The 23,453-nt window shown below is 38.0% G+C and overlaps 4 protein-coding genes across 5 annotated transcripts; 3 read left to right on the plus strand and 1 right to left on the minus strand.

Annotated features, from left to right (window-relative positions):
• The first annotated feature begins 2,300 nt into the window (after positions 1-2,300).
• hsc70 (heat shock cognate 70) lies at positions 2,301-8,177 on the plus strand. The gene is made up of 9 exons (XM_084726403.1): positions 2,301-2,454; positions 3,915-4,119; positions 4,471-4,676; positions 4,981-5,133; positions 5,207-5,762; positions 5,902-6,104; positions 6,219-6,417; positions 7,037-7,269; positions 7,621-8,177. The coding sequence occupies exons 2-9, from the start codon at positions 3,915-3,917 to the stop codon at positions 7,813-7,815; spliced, it is 1,950 nt and encodes a 649-aa protein (XP_084582529.1). The 5' UTR covers positions 2,301-2,454; the 3' UTR covers positions 7,816-8,177.
• A 662-nt stretch (positions 8,178-8,839) lies between these two features.
• On the plus strand, positions 8,840-13,561 carry LOC146321331 (chymotrypsin-like protease CTRL-1). The gene is made up of 7 exons (XM_084726431.1): positions 8,840-8,964; positions 10,169-10,272; positions 10,386-10,465; positions 10,566-10,647; positions 11,455-11,635; positions 11,788-11,918; positions 13,223-13,561. The coding sequence occupies exons 1-7, from the start codon at positions 8,883-8,885 to the stop codon at positions 13,382-13,384; spliced, it is 822 nt and encodes a 273-aa protein (XP_084582557.1). The 5' UTR covers positions 8,840-8,882; the 3' UTR covers positions 13,385-13,561.
• Positions 13,562-14,361: 800 nt separating this feature from the next.
• LOC146321332 (chemerin-like receptor 1) lies at positions 14,362-16,479 on the plus strand. The gene has a single exon (XM_084726423.1). It carries the CDS (start codon positions 14,812-14,814, stop codon positions 15,934-15,936), a length of 1,125 nt encoding a protein of 374 aa, XP_084582549.1. The 5' UTR covers positions 14,362-14,811; the 3' UTR covers positions 15,937-16,479.
• A 2,334-nt stretch (positions 16,480-18,813) lies between these two features.
• lin37 (lin-37 DREAM MuvB core complex component) lies at positions 18,814-23,444 on the minus strand. 2 transcript variants are annotated; one of them, XM_084726434.1, is made up of 9 exons: positions 23,306-23,444; positions 22,216-22,291; positions 22,084-22,134; positions 21,887-21,916; positions 21,565-21,650; positions 21,243-21,403; positions 19,989-20,120; positions 19,784-19,857; positions 18,814-19,238 (listed from the first exon to the last, which is right to left on the minus strand). In XM_084726434.1, the coding sequence occupies exons 1-9, from the start codon at positions 23,337-23,339 to the stop codon at positions 19,151-19,153; spliced, it is 732 nt and encodes a 243-aa protein (XP_084582560.1). In that variant the 5' UTR covers positions 23,340-23,444; the 3' UTR covers positions 18,814-19,150. The 2 variants fall into 2 exon arrangements, with proteins under 2 accessions (XP_084582560.1, XP_084582559.1); XM_084726433.1 differs by lacking the exon at positions 23,306-23,444 and adding an exon at positions 22,529-23,013.
• Positions 23,445-23,453: the final 9 nt, after the last annotated feature.

Here is a 23,453-nt window from a genome sequence, read left to right on the forward strand (position 1 = left end):
TATTTAGAATATTTTCACTGCTTTATGTTGCTGTCAGACAGCCTTCTCTGACAGGAAACGTCCAGTATATGTTCTGCATTGTAAAATGACTAATTTTTGACTGACTCGCTTATGGAGTTTGGTTGGTTTTAGGAGAATAATATTTGACTTATATAACAAAGATTTCCCATCAGAAATGGCTGTCTAACAGCAAGGTAAAGCAGTGAAAATATTCTAAATATAGCATACACCTAAATGATAAGGATTTTTTTTTTTAGATAGACCTTTTTGTAATTGCCTAAAATACTTTTTAGATGACCCTGCCCACAGCAATACATTGCTTAACTTCCATGCTGATACTCTTATCTGCTTCTCCTTGCTGGGGGTGTGCTGATCAACATGTACTGTAGCTAATACACTATTGATAAGTATCTAACTCCACTTCAAATAATCCAAACCATACCTTAAAGTTTGATGAGTTACTGATATTTATTATTAATTTACAGTATTTATTGTATGAATGTCGACCAACATAGACTGTGAGTTATTATGGTTGCTCTCCTAAACCTCTATGCATATGAAATTATAATAGTAATATCGTAATACCTCAGATAAGCTTTAAAGACTTGTTTTTTTCCGGGTTATGCAATATTCAACGGTTAGAGGAAGACAGCTACTCGACAGGCGTGTGTGAACACTAAGTTCTGGTGTGTCGCAACAGGTGGTGTCTGAAATGAAGTGCAGTTATATTTAATGCCAGATGGCCTATGTGTCAGAGGGGCCTATGTAACAGGAATAGACGTGTAGTGTTTTGAGGGCTGGCAGAGGGACCATGCAGTAAGGGGAAGAAACACTTGCTGCACAGCTGTGCCTTAAAAAGAGAATGAAACCTGAATAAAACTATTGAAGATTGTTTACTATGCGGTGTTGGCAATATTCATGTTCCAGTTTTCTTATGTACCTCACATAATACACAAGGTCAACATTGACCAGTGGTGGCTGTCTGAGGGGCAGGGGTGGAAAATTTTTAAAGGCCACCAGCTGTATGCTGTGTGGCACCAGCAGGACAAGTCATGATTCATTTATAATGACACAGCTCTGATCCCTGGTTTAGATTAAAATCTAATCTAATCTAATTCTAATCGGTTTATTATGTGACTGAAAATACAGGAACTACCAGACCTCTGTGATAAGAACACACAGGGACCTGTTAACTATTTAGAGGAGCATAAAGGCCAACTAATTTACTAGAAATTTCTACTGTTGTGTAAACCATACATAAAACAAAATGCAATGATTTGCAAAAGCTTTTCAACCTACATTTAATTGAATACAGTACAAAGATAAGATATTTAATGCTAAAACTGATTACCGTTTTTTTTTTTGTAAATATACACTAATTCTGAATAAGAGGTCTGCAACATGTTCCAAAAAAGTTGCGATAGTTGCATGTATACATGTTTACATCACCTTTTCACCATTATTGGGGTCATCAGATGTGACAGTTAGCCATGCCATGCCATGTTGACACACTAACACACCCCTATATCATCGCAGGTGCTGGGTTTTGAAGTTAGCGCTGGTAACAATCTGGATGGTCCTTCTCTTCTTTAGCCTGGAGGTCACGAGGTCTGTCATTTCTGAAACACTGAAACATGGACCTCTCAGGCCACAGAACACTTCTTCACTTTACATCGGTCCATCTCAGATGAGCTCAGGACCCAGAGAAGTCACAGTGTTTCTGGATGTTGTTGAAATATGACTTTTGCTTTCCATTGCAGATTCTTAACTTGCATTTGTAGATGCAGTAATAAACTGTGTTTATCAGCAAAGGATATTGTTCCTTAGCCCATGTGGTATGTTTTTTAGAATTAGGTGAGTTTTTAATGCAGGTTTTCATGCATTGCAGCCTCAGGGGTCAAAGGTCACAGGCAATCAATGTTGTTTTCAGCCTTGCCCCTTATATCTAGAGATTTCTCTGATTTGTTTTGTAAGTAGCCTAAACATATTCATACATATACAAGCAATATATAAAATCCACTTGAAACTTTGAAATACTCAACACAAGTGACTCTGAGTCTAAAATCTTTTTCCAGACACAGTTTGTGCCTGCATTTTAATAGATGGACCATGTGAACAACATTATCCACGTTCATGTCCTAACATACTAATGAAAACATCAGTTTAGATGCCAAATCAAGACCTAATCAGTTGACATTTTGAATAGCAAGCTGTCTTCCAAGTAAATTCAGTCAGTGAGCAGACACGTGGCCCTAGAACTTTCCTTGGTGGAGTCACCTGACACCCTGCTGGGCTCTCCCTGCATAGTGCTCTATATACACTGGGGAGCAGAGACACTCGTCCTCTTAGTCTGCCCGCCAGGAGAAGGAGTGCTGGAGAGGAGTGTTGTGTGCTAGGCGAAAGCACCTCTTTAACTCAGTAAACTCTCAAGTCTTGAACATCTGACGGCGCAAGGTAAACCCTTCTATAAGAAGCATTGCACTCAGCCTGGCTTCATGGTCTGTCTTGCTTGCTGTTTTAAAAGCCTAACAGCCAATTGTGAGAGATATTCCCAAAGGTTTGCATGGTTTCAGTCAGATAATGGCATGACAAGCTGAGGCCGAATCCCTATGAAAAACCACACAGTTAAGTGACTGCTGTCCAGCAAACAAAATGACTCAAAGCTTCATATGATGTTATCTTGCCCATATATATATATATATATAGGATATATATATATATATATATATATATATATATATATATATATATATATATATATATATATATATATATATATATATATACATAAAACATATAAATTTGCTATATAAATATATATAATTATATAAATATTTAATATATATACATATATGTATGTATGCATATATATGTGCGTGTGTGTCACCATCAGTCACTATCACTTTGTTCTAATGTTTTTCTTTGGTAATGCACATGGGTGTGTGTGTGTGTGAAGCAACAGCACCGTGTCAGCGTTTTCCACTCTGCTGCTCTGTGTTACATAATTGGATAACAACTGTTAATTCAATAGTGTGTAGCTCAGGCCGTTCGGTGACATATGTTCACCAAAAAAGAGGGTGAAAAAACATCAACTAAGCATCTTTAATCAAAGAAGTTCTGTACTCTGTCATTTTGTGTAATATTCAACTGTGTGTTTGTGATTTTCTCTGCCTCTCAAAAAATGCATTTCCTGCCTCAGTCTGCTGGTTTTGTCAGGTCACAGCCCAATGCAACAACAGGCTTTTGCTCTTCACTAATCAAATATGTTTGTTACGTCAACACTGTAGCGTTCTGTGTGTATTTCTGTTTTTTAAGCTCTCTGTTTTAATATGAATAGACAGGTCTTGCCGACTAGTCTGATCTGTTAATTTTTAGCCACCTTCCATTCATTGCCATGTTGATACGCTGATACTTATTATAGTAACTGTAAACTATTTGGAGCCAGCTGTCGGAAAATAGACACACAGCGATCAGTGCTCCAGGATCAGTACATCACATTTCATCAGCCTGACTGAGTGAGACACTTCAGTGGTATGTTGCCGAGGGAGCAGTGGAGAGAGAAGCAGGGTAGAGACTAACTAAAGAGTACTGTGCCATACGTACAGTCCAGTCCTTTGGTTTCCTTTGGTTTGATTTAAGCCACTACACCATTCCACTACAAGTCGAGGCTCACATGGCCGTGCATCTGGATTTATGTAAATAATAGGGACAGGCACACCTTTGTAGGTACACAGACAGTAGGAACAGCTATGTGTGCGTAATATGCAGGTGCATACACAGTATACAAGCACAAAACTATTCCAATTATAAACTCAAGATTTAATATAAATCATATGCATGCACTAATGTGGGATTACTGTTCAAAATATGAATGGCAACAATTACTAACACATTACATTTTTCTTTCATCTAAGATGTCTAAAGGACCAGCAGTAGGCATTGATTTGGGCACCACATATTCCTGTGTGGGCATCTTCCAGCATGGCAAAGTGGAGATCATCGCCAATGACCAAGGAAACAGGACCACCCCCAGCTATGTGGCCTTTACAGACACTGAAAGACTGATTGGAGATGCTGCCAAGAACCAGGTGGCCATGAACCCAGCCAACACCGTATTTGGTGAGGACTGCAACACCCAAAAGACAAAAGGGTCAAAAACAGTGATCCAAAATTATTATTCTCATTCTCCACACTCTGTTGCCGACTACTATAACAGTCACAATGCTGGTTTCAATAACTTCCAGGTAGAAAAACCCTATGTCACATAATACAGTTAATTCAATTCTGACAGGCAGCGTTAAGTGTTTATCAAAGATGCTGGCAAAGCACATCAGAAGCATCAGATAGATTGGACCACCGTGTTTAATTATGTATCTTTAAACGTTACAGTATTTAGTCTATATTTTTGAACAAGAAAATTCAACAATATTCATTTAACTGGGTGCACTGTTTCTCTTAAATCTCCTCCAGATGCTAAGCGCCTGATTGGTCGTAAGTTTGATGATGCTGTAGTGCAGTCAGACATGAAGCACTGGCCATTCAAGGTCGTGAATGATGCATCCAAACCCAAGGTGGAAGTTGAATACAAGGGTGAGCTGAAGACCTTCTACGCTGAGGAGATCTCCTCAATGGTCCTCACCAAGATGAAGGAGATCTCTGAGGCTTATCTTGGCAAGGTAGATGACAATAAGTGTATAACACAATGCTCGAAATGACATCGTGTAGTTCTGGTTTTATGCAGATAAAACAATAGCAGTGACAAGCTGCAATTGTCAGGAAACGGTGACTAGTATCTGCACTTGTTAGACTATAAACAGAAAACCTCATCGAAAATGCAACACCTCAGAATCAGAGCACGTACTTCCCTCTATGTGGATTAACACCCTGCAGCCTCTAACCACAAGGTTTTCATGTTTGTTTTCATGTTTGTTACAACACACAAATGCTGTTTCTTAACTGAAAGTTTCATTGTCCTTATAGCCTGTGACCAATGCAGTTGTCACAGTCCCTGCCTACTTCAATGACTCCCAGCGTCAAGCCACCAAAGATGCTGGAACCATCGCTGGGCTTAATGTGCTGCGCATCATCAATGAGCCCACTGCTGCAGCCATTGCTTATGGCCTAGACAAAAAGGTTACTAGCTAATAAAATGCAAACCTTAACCAATTTTAATGTTCCTGGGAGTAATTCTTACCATTTTTTTCAGGTTGGTGGTGAACGTAATGTCCTTATCTTTGACCTTGGAGGTGGTACTTTTGATGTGTCAATCCTGACAATTGAAGATGGTATTTTTGAGGTCAAATCCACAGCCGGTGACACTCACTTGGGTGGTGAAGACTTTGATAACCGAATGGTTAACCACTTCATTGCTGAGTTCAAGCGCAAGTTCAAAAAGGAAATCAGCAACAACAAGCGTGCTGTGCGTCGTCTGCGCACAGCCTGTGAGCGTGCCAAGCGCACCCTCTCCAGCAGCACCCAGGCCAGCATTGAAATTGACTCACTCTACGAGGGAGCTGATTTCTACACCTCCATCACCAGGGCCCGTTTTGAAGAGCTCAATGCAGACCTGTTCCGTGGAACCCTTGAGCCTGTGGAGAAAGCCCTGAGGGATGCCAAGATGGACAAGTCCCAGATCCATGACATTGTTCTGGTCGGTGGTTCCACACGTATCCCCAAGATTCAGAAGCTGCTGCAGGACTTCTTCAATGGCCGTGACCTCAACAAGAGCATCAACCCTGATGAGGCTGTGGCCTATGGTGCAGGTGTGTATCTCTACAGAACTTTTCTAGTCATATTACTATCTATAAACATTCAAAAACAATTCAAAAACAATAAAGTGGCTTATAGAAGAGCTGTCTTGTCATTATGGCATTAGTTTCAACCTTTGGAAACTCTTCACAGCTGTGCAGGCAGCCATCTTGGCTGGTGATAAGTCTGAGAATGTCCAGGACCTGCTCCTGCTGGACGTCACACCCCTGTCCCTGGGAATTGAGACCGCTGGAGGAGTAATGACTGTCCTTATCAAGAGGAACACCACCATCCCCACCAAGCAGACCCAGACTTTTACCACCTATTCAGACAACCAGCCTGGTGTGCTCATTCAGGTAGACCAACCTTGAAACAAAGTTCTAGACAAATAGCAGTTCACACCCCATCACTCCCTGTGCATTGCATGTACTCCTCTTGCACCAGAATTTGATTTGAGTAACTGTTTTCAGGTTTATGAAGGTGAGAGAGCCATGACCAAGGATAATAACATCCTGGGCAAATTTGAGCTGACTGGTATTCCACCTGCTCCCAGAGGAGTCCCTCAGATTGAGGTGACATTTGACATTGATGCCAATGGCATTCTCAATGTAACTGCTGTGGACAAAAGCACCGGAAAGGAGAACAAGATCACCATCACCAATGACAAAGGTAGATGATCACATTAAATACTTCTTAAATGGATAGTTCAGATTATTTGATGTAGGGTTTTATGAGTATAGTCAGTTTATTATCTGCAGTAGATGCCGGTTGACACAAATATTATACAGCAGGTGCAAAAGATAATTTATTTGATAGTCCCTCAATCATTATTCTATTGAATTTCATGATGGAATCCGCATTATTCCTACCACAATCACAAATACACTCTAAAACAATTTAATTTGAGAATGAAATGTCATCTTAAGGTGAATTAGAAGGGAAATTTTAAACATTTATATGTGTTTTTGCAACCTGCTCTCATTATGATCACAACAGTTATGAGCATGAGACATTTGCAAATTGTCTTTTTAATTAATTTTCACTAAAACAATTCATGGGTTATCATAACTGTATGTTATATTGACAAAAAGTCAGTTTACATAGGACAAGCAGCTTTTGCCTATTAGAATGCAAAATAAAAAGCTTCCTGTTCGAAAAAAAGAACCAAACCAACTGAAATGTGCCAAAATTTCCAAAAGCAATGAACATTACTTCTTATTGTTTCTGCTCATGTACATGAACAGAAAGAATAAATGAAAATAAAGCTTTGTATTTCATTCTCTCACAGGCCGGCTGAGCAAAGAGGAAATTGAGCAAATGGTGCAGGAGGCAGAGCAGTTCAGGACTGAGGACGAGGCCCAGAGAGATAAGGTCACTGCCAAGAACTCCCTTGAGTCTCTGGCCTTCAACATGAAGAGCACTGTTGAGGATGAGAAGCTCCAAGACAAGATGAGTCCTGAGGACAAAAAGACCATCGTAGACAAGTGCAACGAAGTCATTGCCTGGCTGGACAGGAACCAGGTAAAAATCCATTGATAGGCCTTTTACATGGAACCAGTCTTGTTTCGGCACCTAACTTTGAGACTTTCTGAGCCTTTCAACCAAACATAAATTGTTTTGGACCCAAAGTTGGTTTTCTGATTCACTAGCTAGCACCAAGGTTCCAAAGATCTTGAACAGAACCGGTTCAAGAACTGGGGCTAATTTGATGGAAATAGGCCGTGAGGGAACTATGAGTCTTGACACAAGACAGAAGTTCCTCTTTGGCTTAAATTGTGAAAGCCGAGAGTTAACTCTGTATGTTTGGTTCATGTAAACAATGTGGAGCAATTGTACTACTTCCCTTACTTGTTTGTTCCTTCTGTTACTCAGACGGCAGAGAAGGACGAGTACGATCACCAGCAGAAGGAACTGGAGAAGGTGTGCAACCCCATTATCTCCAAGCTGTACCAAGGAGGCATGCCAGGAGGGATGCCTGGAGGAACGCCTGGAGGAATGCCTGGTGGCTTCCCTGGTGGAGCTGCAGGCAGCTCCTCCTCTGGTCCAACTATCGAGGAGGTTGACTAAACTCTCTGCTGACAGTTTATCTCAGATCCCAACATACACTTACTGTCTTAACACTATTTATTTAGCCAGAATACACACTCAATAAAAAAATAGATCATATTCTATTTAATCATATATTTTTATTTAAATTTGTGCTATAATTGCTTATAAACTTTAAGATTTCAATATTTAACAAATCCATGCAACTAAATCTGACACTTTTACACAGTTACAGTATTTTATCACATAAGACAATCTAAGTCTGTTTGTTATCTTCATTATTTATCTCTCCAGTAATAATTTGCATGAGGGATGAAAGATGATCTCTTTTTATTTGTGATTTCTAAGCATTAAACCAATAAAGATTGCCAATGGGATTCTGATTTGTAATATGTACAGTGTGTTTCTTGTAAATACCATTTTATAACAATATACTTCTGAATAAGTCATATACATTATATTCATTCTTGCATTAGTATGAAAATAGGTCACTAAACATGCAGCAGTTGAAACTTATAGATAAAACAATTTCCTGTTAGCAGATCAGGTTTTGATTTATATCTGTTTCCTGCACTAGTCGTGTGCACAGGAAAATGCGTCATATTAAAAAAAAAGGGTGCTGCCGGGGTATCAAAGATTATCTGTTAGAAATCTTTTCATCTACAATAATTTTTTTGCTGATTCTTGTATCTGTTTATGTGTAAGGTGTGAAAAAGTGTTTGCAACAAGGGCTTGCACAGCTTAACATATTGTTTGCTCGATGCAGTTTTTGTTTTTTCAGAATAATAACAAGGACCAGTGATCTACTTACCAATGAAATAATTATGCAACAATTTGTTTGCTAAAAGCCATGACTTATGGGCACAAGACTGGAACAAACACAAGCATAACACTGGTTGACTGTTTCCATAATAAGTAATCTAGGTGCTTATCGCCAGATGTTCTCTTCCCACACCTATCACAGCCATTGGTGTGCTTGTGTGTGTGTCTGTGTGTGTGTGGTGGGGGGTACCTGCAGTACCATGGCACATGGGATTCAGGGTCAAGTCTGTGGGTTACACATATAAAAGTCTGCACTGCACACAGCTATGCACAGTGAGGTGAATCACGAACAAGACACAGCCATGTTCTTGCTTGTCAGTTGTTTTGCTCTTGTGGCCTCTGCATTGGGTGAGTGACTGGTGGTTTACTTGCAGACCATGCATTTATTTATAGAAAATCTTTCTCTGACAGTGTAGTAGCATCTGAATGTATCATTCTTAATCATCCTTCTTTTGTCGTTTCCTTGAAGAGAACTAAAAAAGAAGGAGGGTCCTTACACATTACACAAACCAACATGGTGCGCTCTGCTCAGTGCCAGACCTTGGTGTCGGTTATATAGAAGCTTGTGGGAGATGCACGGAGAAGCACATTAAAACCTAACATATCTATGTTATATGACAGTTGATGAAGAAATGCTTCTAAAAGATGAAAGAACACTCTCCAGACGAGAATAGCATATTGACCGATTTTTCCCAGTGTGCGCATTTGTTTACTTGCTGTTGGTCTTCAAATAGTATCCAAAGATGATTGCAGGGCTCGTGGCCAGTCAAATTAAACACTCACCATGGCATTTTTTTAACTTGCAAGTAAAGAGTCTTTGAAAATATTGACTTTCAGATAAATAAACAAGGTTAAAATCTGTATAATTCCTTCTCTCTTATGATCTGGAGGTTGTGTTACTATGATTGACAGAGCTAATAATAGTTGATGTTATATACAATATACAACAAATCTGTTCAACTATTTATTTTAGAATGGCCAGATCCGAAAACAGTAAAGTGCCAAGGGGATAGACATTTACATTTCCTATGTCCGACCAATAAAGTTAGGAGTTTAAATGTATTTTTAAAAAATGCATCTTTTCATTTTTTTCACTTCATTAGTTTTAACAAATGGAAAAGAACCATTTTGTACAAAAGCACAAAAAACTTTGTGATCCTAGCCCACCAATGCACAATTATTAATCATAGGAGGCTTGTAAATGTTTCATTTGAGTATGCGATATTCAAGTAATATTAGCTATTTTTAGCTTTCTTAGTAATTCTATTTGGGGACCAACAGCAAATAAACAAATGTGCCCATTTGTCATTTGTCAGTCAGTCAATATACTATTCTCTGAGGTGTGCTTTGTCATTTGTTAAAGGCGTTTCTTCATCAAAGGCCATATGACATAGATGTGTTAGGGTTTTAGTGTGCTTCTCCCATTAGCTTCAAGAGAACTGGCACCAAAGTCAAGCAAAGCATACAGTGTTCCTTCTTGTTTACTTTCCCTGGTATATACAGTATGCCATATCTTCATATAAGCAACTTAATTTATGTACTTGGGCCTCAGGGTGCGGAGCACCTGCCATCAAGCCACAAGTGAGCGGATACAACAAAATTGTGAATGGGGAGACTGCTTTGTCTGGTTCCTGGCCCTGGCAGGTTTCACTTCAGGTAGGCTAACTAATGCATTCTCCACACCCACTGTAGTTGTGCTACAATCTCAACAACTTGTGTAATTCACAATTAAAAAAAACAACAACACTATTATATCTTCTCACTCCTAGGATGGTAGAGGATTCCACTTCTGTGGAGGATCCCTGATCAGCCCGTACTGGGTTGTCACTGCTGCTCACTGCCGTGTGTCGTAAGTCATTTTGACATATCCCATATCTACACGAGAAAAACCACAACACTGCGGTCATCATCATCATGTAATCACTCTTTGTCTGTTTTATTCTCTCCAGTCCAAGAAACCACCGTGTTATTCTGGGGGAACATGATCGTCAGTACAACAGTGAGCAAATTCAGGTCAAGTCCATTTCCAGGGTAAGCAACACCGAAACACTGGGACTGTATCAATACCGATACCAGTGTTGGCTATCAGTCTGATACTGCACTCATGTACTCGTACTCATAAAACTACTCGGATACACATGATAACACTTTACAAAATGTAGTTGCTTCAACACAAGCAATTTATTATAATTTATTATATTGATTTCTGTTTTTATTTTATACTTCTTATGCACCCAGATATTGTATTTTTTTAGTCACCTATATTTGTCTGACAGTTTTAGTTACCAGTTACTTTTCAGATTACAATTTCCTGCTGTCCAGTGAAGACCATGTATCTTGAATTGCACTGGTTTTGAATATTGATGATAAACTGAAAGATGAAATATTCTTTCATGGGTTGAGAAATTTTAAGAGGTAAACAACCTAATTGGATTAGCTAGAAAATGCATCATCACAAGCAAAAAACAAAGCTGTTTTCCTGACCTCTTGAAAAGTTGACTTCTTAGAGATGCCTGGTTCTCACAGGACAGGACAAACCTATGATGACCTTATAGAAAACGATGCATAGCTGAGGATTAAATTATTCAGCAGAATATTAGCTCAACCTCAAACATCTAAAGCAGTAGAAATATACATTAATATCAATGCAGAGTTAGCACTTTTACTTTAAGTACATTTTGTTGATAATACTTACATACTTCTACTTAAGTAGCATTTTGAAAGCAATACTTTTACTGGGAGTGGATTATTTTTTAAAGCATTTTACTTAAGTAAAGGATGCAAATACTTCTACCACTGATTATATTGCTTATTATTTATGCTCACCTCTCCATCCAGGCCATCACTCACCCCTACTACAACTCCCAGAACTTCAACAATGACATCACCCTTCTGAAGCTGTCGTCCCCAGTACAGATGACCTCCCGTGTGTCTCCTGTGTGCCTGGCCTCCTCCAGCACCAGCGTCCCCTCTGGAACCAAATGTGTCACCACTGGGTGGGGCAGGACCGGCCAAACCTGTGAGTAAGCGTCTGCTTTCTAAGTCTCACATGCAGGGTAAAATTACAAATCACATGGGTATGAACAGTTTCACAAAGATAAAATATGAATGTGCTTGGTAGATATTTACCATATCAACCACGCCTCATCTCCATATTTTCTCCAAACTCAGCGAGCCCCCGCTACCTCCAGCAGACTGCCCTGCCTCTGCTCAGCCCTAACCAGTGCAAGCAGTACTGGGGTTATAACAGAATCACTGATGCCATGATCTGTGCTGGTGCTTCTGGAGTGTCCTCCTGTCAGGTAACAACCATTTCAAAGCCTGAAATACAGATTCATAGGGAAAATAAGTAAGTTAGAACCAGTTCTTCATGATGAACTGATAATTCATTCTTCTACATTTGGAAATGACAAATTATTTGTTGATATATAAGAATTAATAATTAACTAATCAATTAAAAGTTTGTAAATTAGAATGTGTATATATAACAATTGATCATTAAATATTAATGAGGTGCATGTTAATGATTTATCTGTAAATGAATAATTACTTAATGCTTCTACAAGAAGTTTTTAACTGGTTATGAAACTCGCATAAGCAAACAAGACCATCAGTGGAAAGCTATATTAATCTGCTATTTCTATAATTATTCTTAATGCCTGCCACAGGTCTGTTTCTCCATGAATTCAGATGAAACAAGTCTGTGTTTACATTTTTTCAGAGAAATTTACTGTGAGTAGTACACCAGTTAAAAATTGCCAGGAGGAGGAGATTTTTCCTTGAATAACTTTATTTTTGAGGTTATATTTTGTGGTTATAACGGTGGAAGCACAATCACTTTTGTCTACCGGGGTCTCCAAAATCAACACAAAATGAAAGTTCCTTGTTTAGATTTGAATATTTTTAAATTATATACACATAATATCCAAATTCATAATAGATAGTTCAATATTTGCAGAATACCTGAAAGCAGCTGTAGGCATTTAAGGATTTTGCAAACAAGTAATGACTGTGATCATTTCATCATAAAAGCTATTACAATGTACTTTGATATTTTCTTGATTTTGGAGGCCTCTGGGACAGAAGTTGTACAGTTTCCACCGCAATGACCACAATATTTATGATCAAAAATAAAATTATTAAAATAAAAATCTAACATGCTACTAACTGTAACTTTGCCTTGGAAGATGTAAACATGTTAAGTTATACAGGTCATGTTGAGCATCAGTAACAAACTGAGATTGTTTCATAACCAGTTAAAAAGCAGAACCAAACAGAACCAATTAATATACGAATAAAATCAGAATTGATAATTGTAGAATATATAAAAAGAGTCCTTTCCTTTTATAGATGTTACAAAAGACAACTAGTAATGTATGTCATCATCTCATCATTAACTAATGGTCTGTACCTGACCTCAATGTGAAAGTGTTACTGAAAGTGGTTTTCCTGTTTTTTCAAATGACAGGTTGGCCCATATCCTGTTAAAGCTGTACAGCATACAAAGTCCCTTCAGTGCATCATTACCAAGAGCTTTTACTCTCTTATATGACTACATGCATGCTCTTAAAAGTCAATTAAAAAAAACATATTTGCCTAATTTTAGGGTGACTCTGGTGGCCCTCTGGTCTGTGAGAAGAGTGGAGTGTGGAACCTCGTGGGTATTGTGTCCTGGGGCACCTCTAACTGCAACGTGCGCGCCCCTGCTGTGTATGCCCGTGTGTCCTACCTGCGCAACTGGATCGACCAGACTGTTGCTTCCAACTAATGTGCAAACACACACTAAATCTGCAATAGGCATGTGTTTACATGTCTTCCCAAAATTCATCATACTGCTCCTCGCTGTGCACAATGAGTGATTGAGTGATATGGTAGCAACCACTCAATGTACTGCTGGGGTTTATGCATTTGTGACAAATCATGCATTAAATACAACCTATGAGAACACCAGTGTTGGTTTTCATGTTTTACAATCATGTCAGCCTGATCGGCCAGAGATCGACCCATCCAGTGTGTGTGTGTGTGTGTGTGTGTGTGTGTGTGTGTGTGTGTGTGTGTGTGTGTGTGTGTGTGTGTGTGTGTGTGTGTGGAGTGTGTGTGTGGAGTGTGGTCCCGGGTAAGAGGTGAACTGTTCCACATACCACAAGCATTTCAAGATAAAAATTAAAATGCAAATGAGAAACAATTATGAAGTCTGAGTGGATTTCCATTGCTGCTGAATTCAGTATACTATTTTTTAAACAGTTTTTATAAAAGCCCTTCCAAGGATGGATGCTGTAAATTTGCAAGCTAACACTATGGTATTTGCATCAGATAACTGTTTTCTGTTTGTCTGTGCATGCGGCTGCATGAACTGAGAAGGTGGAGTAATCAGTGAGAGAGAAATAGAAAAGGCAGAACCAAAGGGAGATCAGCTTAGACTCTCACCACACCAGAAAAATGAGCGCTGGTAAGACCTTTTATACATGCCATTGCATTTCTTTGCAACTGTATTAATGCAGGGATTCTCAAAGTGGGAGGCAGAGCTCCCCAGGAGTCCAGCAAATGGAAATGAAAAAATGTTACATTACTTATTATTACATTAGTTACATTGTTTTATCTTAAATCCACCTGTTTTTGTTTTTGATTGTATTTACTGTCATTTTTAGCTTGTAGGTAGACAGGTTTGGGCATAATGTTATATGGTCTGGTAATTTTGTTTTTTTTTCTTGTTCAGTTTTTTTTATATATATTGTTCAAATTACATTTGTAACAGATGTTGTAGGTGTGGTTTGGGATGATGAGAGAGCCCTTATACGGTTGTCACTATGTTGCTTTTTTAAGCGCAGTTGGATTATTTATTACTACTATCTTTTATATATTTATTTGTTTAATGTTTGTTAATTCCCATGTTTTGTGCCTGAGGACCCCCTTAAAAATGATACGGTGCATCTCAGGGGGTTTATCCTCTCATTAAATTTTGATGCCCAGAGTCTCAGACTCTGAAAGCCCCTGCATTAATGCACCATAATTTCTTAGTAAACTGGTCTAAAATGTGCATAAATATGCATGCAAAGTATGGATAAACTTTATATTTGGTATCTGATCCTGACAGAAATTGAGTGAAATGGATGGAAATGTTAACTTGAAATTGTGTCCTGTGACATACTATGCTAAAAACTACAACATTTTAATTAAAGTCTGATCATTTCCATAATGCAAATAATCAGATTCCCTGTTTTCTCAGATATTACAGAATGTGAAATGACACATTTCTTTTTTTTATTAGATAACAACTCCATTGCAGATCAACCAGCTAAGATGGAAGAGGTTGTCAGTAAAGTGCGTTTAGCCTCCCTGATCCTCTTCTGTGTGATATTCATTGTTGGGCTCCTGGGAAACGGTCTGGTCATCTACGTGACAACTTTCAGGATGAAGAGAACAGTGAATTCAGTTTGGTTTCTCAACTTGGCTCTGGCTGACTTCCTCTTTACGGCCTTCCTGATTTTCACAATCATTTCTGTCTCTCGTGAGCATCAATGGCCTTTTGGACATTTAATGTGCAAGCTCAACAGCTTAGTGGTTGCTGTCAACATGTTTGCCAGTATCTTTCTGCTGACAGCCATAAGTTTGGACCGTTGCCTGTCAATCTGGGTCGTGGTGTGGGCACAAAACAAGCGCACCGTCCGCAAAGCTCAGCTCATATGTGTTGCAATCTGGGTGACTGCTATTGTCTGCAGCATCCCCTATGCCACCGTTCGTAAACTTAAGGTAATGGACAAGATGTACTGTCATTATTCTGAATTCTACACGGCTGAAAGAAGAATGATTCTCACGACTTTTCGCTTTGTTATTGGCTTCCTCATCCCGTTCCTGGTAATATGTGTCTCTTATGTGGCTATAGGTGTTCGTGCAGGGCGCCTACACAGGACAAGGAAACAGAGGCCTTGCAAAATCATTGTATCTGTCATTCTGGCTTTCTTCATCTGCTGGTTGCCCTTCCATGTGATGCAGTTTATAGAATTAAAGGGTAACTCAGAGCTCAAAAACATCGTGAGAATTGGAGGTACTCTGACTGTGTGTCTAGCTTTTCTGAACAGCTGCCTGAACCCCATTCTCTACGTTTTCATGTGTGATGAGTTCCAGAAGAAGTTCAAGCAGTCCATATGCCATGTCCTGGAGAGTGCCCTGGCAGAGGACCACATGTCATTTATGTCCTCTCGCTCCTTGTCGTCACACTTATCCCGGATCTCTCGGAAGTCTGACTCTTCGGAGAGGAAAGGCACAGCCACTTCCTTAAACTTCACAGAATGCAAGGTGGTCTTCACTGAGAGAGAATGAGTACTGATTAAGATCACCACATCTGACAGCCAGTGTAAATATGATGAATCCATGCTTTTTAAAACCAGATTTGTTGAGCAAATAACAGTACCAGCTGAAAATGACTTGCTGAATTGATTTGGACAGCACATCTAAACATAGAAAGAAAAACGAGTAGAATATTTGTTGTGTGTGACATTTTAAAGGAGAAATATGTTGCGTGTTCAAAAATGAGTAATGTAAAGCTGAGAAAATTTTCCATAAAACAAAAGCCAACTGCCTTTACAAGTACATACTTTGGAGTTTGAGCTCAGTGACAGTAACTTACTGTCTGCCAAACTCCATTAACATGCTGTTCAGTTTAACTGCTATGACATCTACTTCTTCTAAAACCTTATTAATGATTTCTTACGACTCATAAACAAACACTTACTTTCATCGAACATTCAGCATTAATTTTTAAATCTAATACACATGAAATAGGGAAACAAAAATACATTGTCTGGTCAAGAATGGAAATTTCAAAAAATATTATGCTTGCTGAAGTGTTGTTGGAGAAGTCAGCATGTTGTGTCTCTCTCATGTCTCTGTAGTACAGTAAATATATTACACATTTGTCCTTTCATGTTTTTAAGTTTAAGTGCCGACTCACAAACAGGTGTTTTCACTTATGGCTGAAAAGACATCCCTCCTGATGCTGCTTGCATCTGTTTTGACTTCCACCTTTTTCTTGGTAGCAAGCAGCCAGAATAACTGAAAACACCTGTGTGGGTGTGCTGCTGCTTTAAGATGTAAATATTATATATATTATTTTGTGTGTGTGACAATTGATGTAAAGCATTACAAAATTATTTTGTACCATCTAACTGCTACTTTCAAGATTTCTGATATGGAATTGCTTATAATTCATTTCATAAAGACACCAGTTTTATGTTTATAAACTTTTGATGCTCCAGCTTGTGGTAATTGATATGTTAATACACTGAATAATAATAAAAGCATGTTGTTAATGAACTGTTATCTTACTTCTTTCTGACACTGGAACACACTACTCTCCAGACAGGGTTTTATCTTATGGAATACCACAATTGTTCATGACTGACTTGTGGTGTTTGCAACACGTAGGCCCTGTTAGTGAAACCCCTCGGATCATTAAAGCACACTGCAGATGAAAGAATGTGTATAAAATGAGAAAATGAAAATACAACTTGTTTGTAGCTCTTATTCAAAGCAGATAAGTTCTTAATCTAGCTCATAAAACACTAACTTCAGCCTTTTTTATGTGTGAAGTTATATTGTACAAGGTCTCCCCTGGTATTCATTTACTATGTTGTTACACTTAGGACAGCAAGTTTACATGCTTTCCTCTTTCTTACGACATTAAAGGCCTTGGTAACACAACAACAGATTTCCTCCTTTATGCATTTCAAACGTGGAATGAGATACAAGGCAGAGAGGAAATAGTGAAGTCCTAATACAGCCCTTTGCAAATTTCCAATTTCACGTTCCTGATTTTTTGTAAACAAATAGAGCACATACTAGAGTCTAGTTATTAGGACAGTTACATGGTTTTCATCACTGTGCTCCATAACATTTAATTTAAATGCATAAAGAACAATGTAGCAGGATAGAAACAAATGTTTTTTATACACAAATATGGAACATTAATCACTAACCAAACCATGCTACAACTCCTGTCCATCTGGTGGAGATGTCATATCAAGCAGACTATACTCAGCACTTGTAGTATAAAGGTGCAATGCATAATTTCTCATATTCTAACAGTTGCTCACTGCACTTTATTTCCTGTAACTATTATCAAGTTAGCAACATTACAAAATGGTGGAACCACCAGGTCCTACATTCAAAATTTGATTATGTAAGTAGCATGCTTTCAGCAAAATACACACCACTCAAAGATACAAAAGTAAGTCTTCATTACACATAAAAATGTTCTGCCAATGTTTTACTATCTGTTGTTTTTGGCTTGATATCACTGCAGCATTCATGTGTATGGTGAATTGCATTTTACTGCTTTAGATGTTAATGGTTGTGCTAATTTTCACTGCTTTAGCAATACATTATAGTCTTTAAGATAATCAAATACATCATTAGTAGTATCGTTATCCTGTGAGAACCAATAATCTTGGTTTCCAGCTTTGTGACAAAGCATTTCAGGTCAATTCAAAGGGGATTTTATATTATTTTTTTTATATATATTTTTAAATATGTTTAGCCTGAGCAAATAGGAGAATTTTCTTAACTCATAAATCAACAAACAATCCTTCAGTTTATCGAAATAAAAAAATCAAATTCAGAATCATCAAATTTGGAGATACATGGTTGTCATTTGACAGGAAGGGTGTGAAAAAAATTAACCTGAGGAACTAATGCATAACTAAAGAGTAACCAAAGCTGTCAGACAAATTTCAATAGCATATTTTTGCCTCTGAACAGTAGTTAAGAATGAGTGTTTGAGTACAGGATGAAGTTGCGTGAAATGGAAATACTCAAGTAAAGAACAAGTAAAGTTGTATTTAAAGGCACGATACAACTTTGAATTGTGCTTTTACAATGTTACATATTCCACATTTCAGTACAGCACTTTACTACATGTAACATTCTCCCAGTGTAACAGAGAAGACATGTTTAAGGATTTTTTCATTAACTGACAATGTAAACTCTGCAGTTATTTGGTCTTCACCTCTGGCTTGGATAGCTGATGAACGACAAGCTACCAGTTGCATATAAAAAGAATGAGCCATGATGAATATCAAATGGCACTGATAGGCAACTATTACAATCAAACTTATTTTTGTTTATCTCAGTTGCTATGTTTACTGATACTTAAGTGGTGATGTCAAGGAAGCAAATCTGAAAGTGGAAGAGACCACAATGGACATATATCAGTCTTGTTTAATGTTGAAGATGCACAAGTCACAGTGTGTCTGGAAAAAGACTACTAAAGAGTGATTTAATTCATTCAAATGTCTACAAAGAATTTCTATGAATAAAAAGTCCCACATCAAGCCCAAAAAAAATGTAACCAACTAAAATGTACATCAGAATCTTTTCCTGCAATGCATAGGACATGGTCTACTTAAGGCTCAAGGTTGTCTTCATGCTTTCTGATGAGTCTGATTGAGTAGATTGCAGGTGTATTCAGACATTGACTGCTATGCCATGGCTCCTTTGAAGCTGCATAGAGTCCATTCTGTGGTGGAGAGCAAGCCAGTCAGCGATCATAGAGCTCCTTCATCTCCTTAAGGACCTTGATGCTCTCGCTGTATCTTAACTGGTTCTTGTTAGAGCACTCCTTCCATCTGAAAGAAAAAAGCACAAATAAAATATGGGTTAGCAAACACAATCACAAGTATTTTGTAAATCCTTTTATACCAAAATCTCATGTCGAAACCACTTATCCCAGCTTCACAGGTCTGTGGAATATAGACTTACAACATGTGACAATTTCACAACTGTTTTCTTTTGTGTGACAAATATTTTGAATTTTGCTCTCTCTCTCTTTATGCAAGCTAAGGAATTAGTAAAATTACATTTTCCACAAGGCCCAGCTGATAGCATGCATCTTGTGTATGTATGATACAACAGTAATTTAATTATTTCTTGGGCATGCAGAAATCAAATTAAATTCTGCAACTTCTAAGGAGCCCAGTACAGTATACCGGCATATCGTAAGTTAAAGAAGAAAAACAAGCAATATTAAATGTTATATTTGTACCAATCGGCAAGCCTAGCTTTGATGGATGGAATACTAACTGACATAAAGTTTATTCATGGTTATGTGACGGTGCTATAATGCATCCAAGAACTATAAAGTTGGTTTCTGTTCTTTTCATGAAGAGCATACTTCTGCCTTATCTTTTTCCAACGTTCCATGTGGTCAAATATGAGAGAACTTGATACAGGAGTGGAATCTGTTAACTGTGGAAAGAGCAAATGTTGAGAATTAGTTAGTTATATTTCTTAGTTAACTTTATAATGAATGCATCTGATGTAATGTCATTTAATATCACTATGCAAGTAAAACACATTCTGCACATATTATACAGAACCTTGGTAACAGTGGGTTTTTCAGTCTGTGGGATCCTGAGATTGATGGGTTCACCCGATGGGCTGACTGGACAGGAGGTTGGAGGAGGGAGTCTGTACACATTCTGACCTTTACCATTGATCATGTCTGTTACCTGGCAAAAGAAACAAATTTAGAAAAGCAAATGCAGTGGAACAATCATTTACACAAAATCATTCCCGTGATTATGCCAGCCTGTTGAATAATGCCACCTTTAGGGCTAAGAAATGACTAATTTCGTAAGAACTACACATACTCTTGCAAATACTTTAACAGTTCGCTCACTTTTTCAAAGAAAATTTTTGCAATATTACTGATCATACCAAAGATAAGGTTGAGTTACACAATATACTGTCACAATACCAGATTTTTAAACTTTGTTGCGACACTACTATTACAAAACAAAACAAACAAAAAAAAAACTCTTTCGATATAATAACAAAATAGAAAAGTGTCCTAGACACACAAAATAGATTTCTTTTTAACAACTTGCACACAGTGCTGTTATAGAAAAAGTCAATGAACACTGCCTGGTTTTGCTATGCAACAAGCCAAATTTCAAGCAGGACAATATCAATACTATAATCAACATATACTATATCATTTTAAACATGTGGATGAAAAAGTATCAGTAATGGATATTTCTGACAACCATACTTTTAAGTGTAGTGTTTTAAATAGTCAGTTACGACAAATTAAAATTGGAAACTTTTTTTTTTTCATTTACAACTGGTGGTGTTTAGTCATGCACATATGCCAACTTGACTACAGTCATTGCACTCAGCAAAAGGGGTACTACCGTACACCAGTTTTACTTTAAACTGGGGTGAAAACATACTGATAATGAGACCACTGCCAACAATGTCCATTATCATTACTGTGACTGCCATAATTTAGTGTGGACACAACAAAATTCTCGTCTTCATTGGCAGTTTTATTTTGCTTAGCCACAAGGGAGTGCCCTTGTGCTGGTCGAACAGAGGCAGAGTGATGCTAGTGGCTCAATAAAACCCAAAAGCCCAATAAAACTTTGCCACAGTCCATCAATGACAGGTTTTGTCATACAATTTAAAAATCCTTTAGAAGTGTATGTAATATCAATGCTTATGTATGATATGGTTCATCGATTTGTATTTGTGATAAAATCTACTGCACAGGATTTATTTCAGCATTTTCTGGTGATGTTTGCCTATTTTGAATAATGTTGAAGTTATCAAATATAGCTGTGTGGCCTCACCTCTTCCTCTACCATGCTGTGTGAGGGGCTTGGGGAAGCAGCTGGCTCTCGAACAGAAGGATTGTTTCTCATCCAAGCCCGACAGATAGGATACAGTGGGGTGCTGGTGTTGAACTGAGCTAGATCCACACTTCGATCAAACAACTTAATAATGTAAGAATCTACCAAATGGAGAAAGATAGAAAATGGCAAGATAAATAAATGGTAACAAGTTGTACAAAGAATTAAAAGACAAAGTGATCACACAGTAATCGAGGGACAAAAAGGGCTATTTCTATGAGGCAGTTTCTTGCTGAATGATTTTAGTTTGCAATAAGTTTACTTTGTTTATGCTGATTGCTCTCTGGTATGCCTTCATCCATCTCTTTTCGCTTCTTCCTCCGGTGTTGCGGAAATCGAGCTGACGGCCTAGGAAAAATCAAAACAAAGCTAGGGACCTTATAGCATGTAGGGAAAATTTACAAAAGTGTTTTTAAAAATCTATTATGGTGAGCAGATATGCAACTTGTGAATATGAAATTATAAAATCACTGACAGGGCAGGACCATAGTGATATGTTTTAACGCCAGCCAGAACTTTACACAAACAAATGATGATGAATATACTAGATGTTTTTTAATTACTATTGAAAAACAGACACTTGCCTTTTTCCAGCAGACGATGGAGACAAATCCCTAGAAATAGCAATTGGAACATGAAATCTAAAACAAGCTTTTACATTTAATATTTATTGTTGAATAATATAATAAATATTCACTAAGTTCACATCACCAGCTACAGTAGAACATACATTCCCAAACATTTTACATATATATTTGAAATCCAAAGCAATGACACATACTTGCTCAAAGAGTCTGCTGATATTTTTCCAGTATCACCCTCATTTTGCTCCCTGTCAAAATACAATTATATTAGTTTGACTGGTAAATGGTCACAATATTAAGTTTCAAATAAAAATAATAATTTTACTGGCCTTTCATTCTCACTCCTCTCTACCAGTCCCTTTAACACTGCATCCAATCGGCTGCGTGCACCAGTTCCCTCTAAATCTGCAGAAGTAATAACAAAAATTGTAAAACAGTGGGTGTTTTACACCCACATTATGTAGTTCATTGTGACTGTAAGTGACATTATCATTCTTCATTAATGAATTTCCGTAGTGACTTTAATGCCAAATGCAATGGGCTGAGTCTGGAGGACACTGAAATCCAATTATTTTTGGTGTGGGGAGAAAAATCAATACTACAGGATGTGTTAGTCAACGTCTTACGGAAGCAGCCTCTCACCTGGCCTTTCTGTCTTGATCTTGACGTGATGCATTCTCCACTTTTTATATATGAATTATAATTGAGGAAAAAACGAGATGCGTCCACAGTCGGTAACCGAATGTACAGTTTCTTAAAGTTGACAACTAGCTTACTTGTAAATTACGTTATTTAACAATATTAACGTTACGTTAGATCTGTTACGAGGCGTTTGCTTGCTAACGTTAACGTTAGCTTGCTAGCTGCGGTTAATTTAAGACCGTTTACAATCAGCTAGGCATCTTCACCGTTAGCAGTCACCACTGTTTAACGTTAAAGCTAGCTGGCAAACCCGATTTCATCTAAGTTTAGCTGACTAACTGTTAATCCAGGACGTTTACATATATTCACTGGAAATATAATGTAGACTGGTCGTTTTATTGTTGTAGTGTCGGACCGTAGCCTGAACTAGCTTAGATTACCGTTGCTAACTTAGCTTGTTTTGACCAACGAATAGCCCTCGCAGACTTTCCTCTTCCGCGCGCTGCCAGTTTCCTCTTTACTGATTGGCTGTTGTGCAGCAGAGAAATTCTACATGATTGGGTAGACTGGATGTCAATCATATTAAACTCGGTGCCTATTGGCTGCATGATTTCTAGTAAATAACGATCGGCTTAAACAGTGACGCTTTCTTCTGGTTTCATCGATAATGTTATATCTCCCGAAAGAGCAATGCAATTAGGTTTACGTAAAAAAATGGGCTTGTTGAATGAGTATATCTTCAAAATTAAGCTGTAGCAGCTTAATGTGCTTTCTTACCGACAAGTTGTGTTGTACTCGTGTTTGATTCCATAGTAACTTTATTTTGTGGACACGCCAAGTCACTTCTTCAGGCCGGAAGTTCTTCGTCTTTCTAAGTGAACTAGTTATATTACAGTACGTGTAAGTAACCCATTCAGTCAGACTT

Source organism: Lutjanus erythropterus, chromosome 9, assembly GCF_056507025.1.
Source record: "Lutjanus erythropterus isolate fLutEry1 chromosome 9, fLutEry1.hap2, whole genome shotgun sequence".
In the NCBI taxonomy this organism is placed as follows: Eukaryota; Metazoa; Chordata; class Actinopteri; order Lutjaniformes; family Lutjanidae; genus Lutjanus; species Lutjanus erythropterus.

Coding starts and splice junctions, on each gene's coding strand:
- hsc70 (XM_084726403.1), top strand. CDS start 3,915: ATGTCTAAAGGACCAGCAGTAGGCATTGATTTGGGCACCACATATTCC. Junction 4,120..4,470: donor CCCAGCCAACACCGTATTTG/GTGAGGACTGCA, acceptor AATCTCCTCCAG/ATGCTAAGCGCCTGATTGGT. Junction 4,677..4,980: donor CTGAGGCTTATCTTGGCAAG/GTAGATGACAAT, acceptor TTGTCCTTATAG/CCTGTGACCAATGCAGTTGT.
- LOC146321331 (XM_084726431.1), top strand. CDS start 8,883: ATGCACAGTGAGGTGAATCACGAACAAGACACAGCCATGTTCTTGCTT. Junction 10,648..11,454: donor AGGTCAAGTCCATTTCCAGG/GTAAGCAACACC, acceptor CTCTCCATCCAG/GCCATCACTCACCCCTACTA. Junction 11,919..13,222: donor CTGGAGTGTCCTCCTGTCAG/GTAACAACCATT, acceptor GCCTAATTTTAG/GGTGACTCTGGTGGCCCTCT.
- LOC146321332 (XM_084726423.1), top strand. CDS start 14,812: ATGCAAATAATCAGATTCCCTGTTTTCTCAGATATTACAGAATGTGAA.
- lin37 (XM_084726434.1), bottom strand. CDS start 23,339: ATGGAATCAAACACGAGTACAACACAACTTGTCG. Junction 21,404..21,564: donor GAGCAATCAGCATAAACAAA/GTAAACTTATTG, acceptor TCCATTTGGTAG/ATTCTTACATTATTAAGTTG. Junction 19,858..19,988: donor AAAAACCCACTGTTACCAAG/GTTCTGTATAAT, acceptor CTCTTTCCACAG/TTAACAGATTCCACTCCTGT.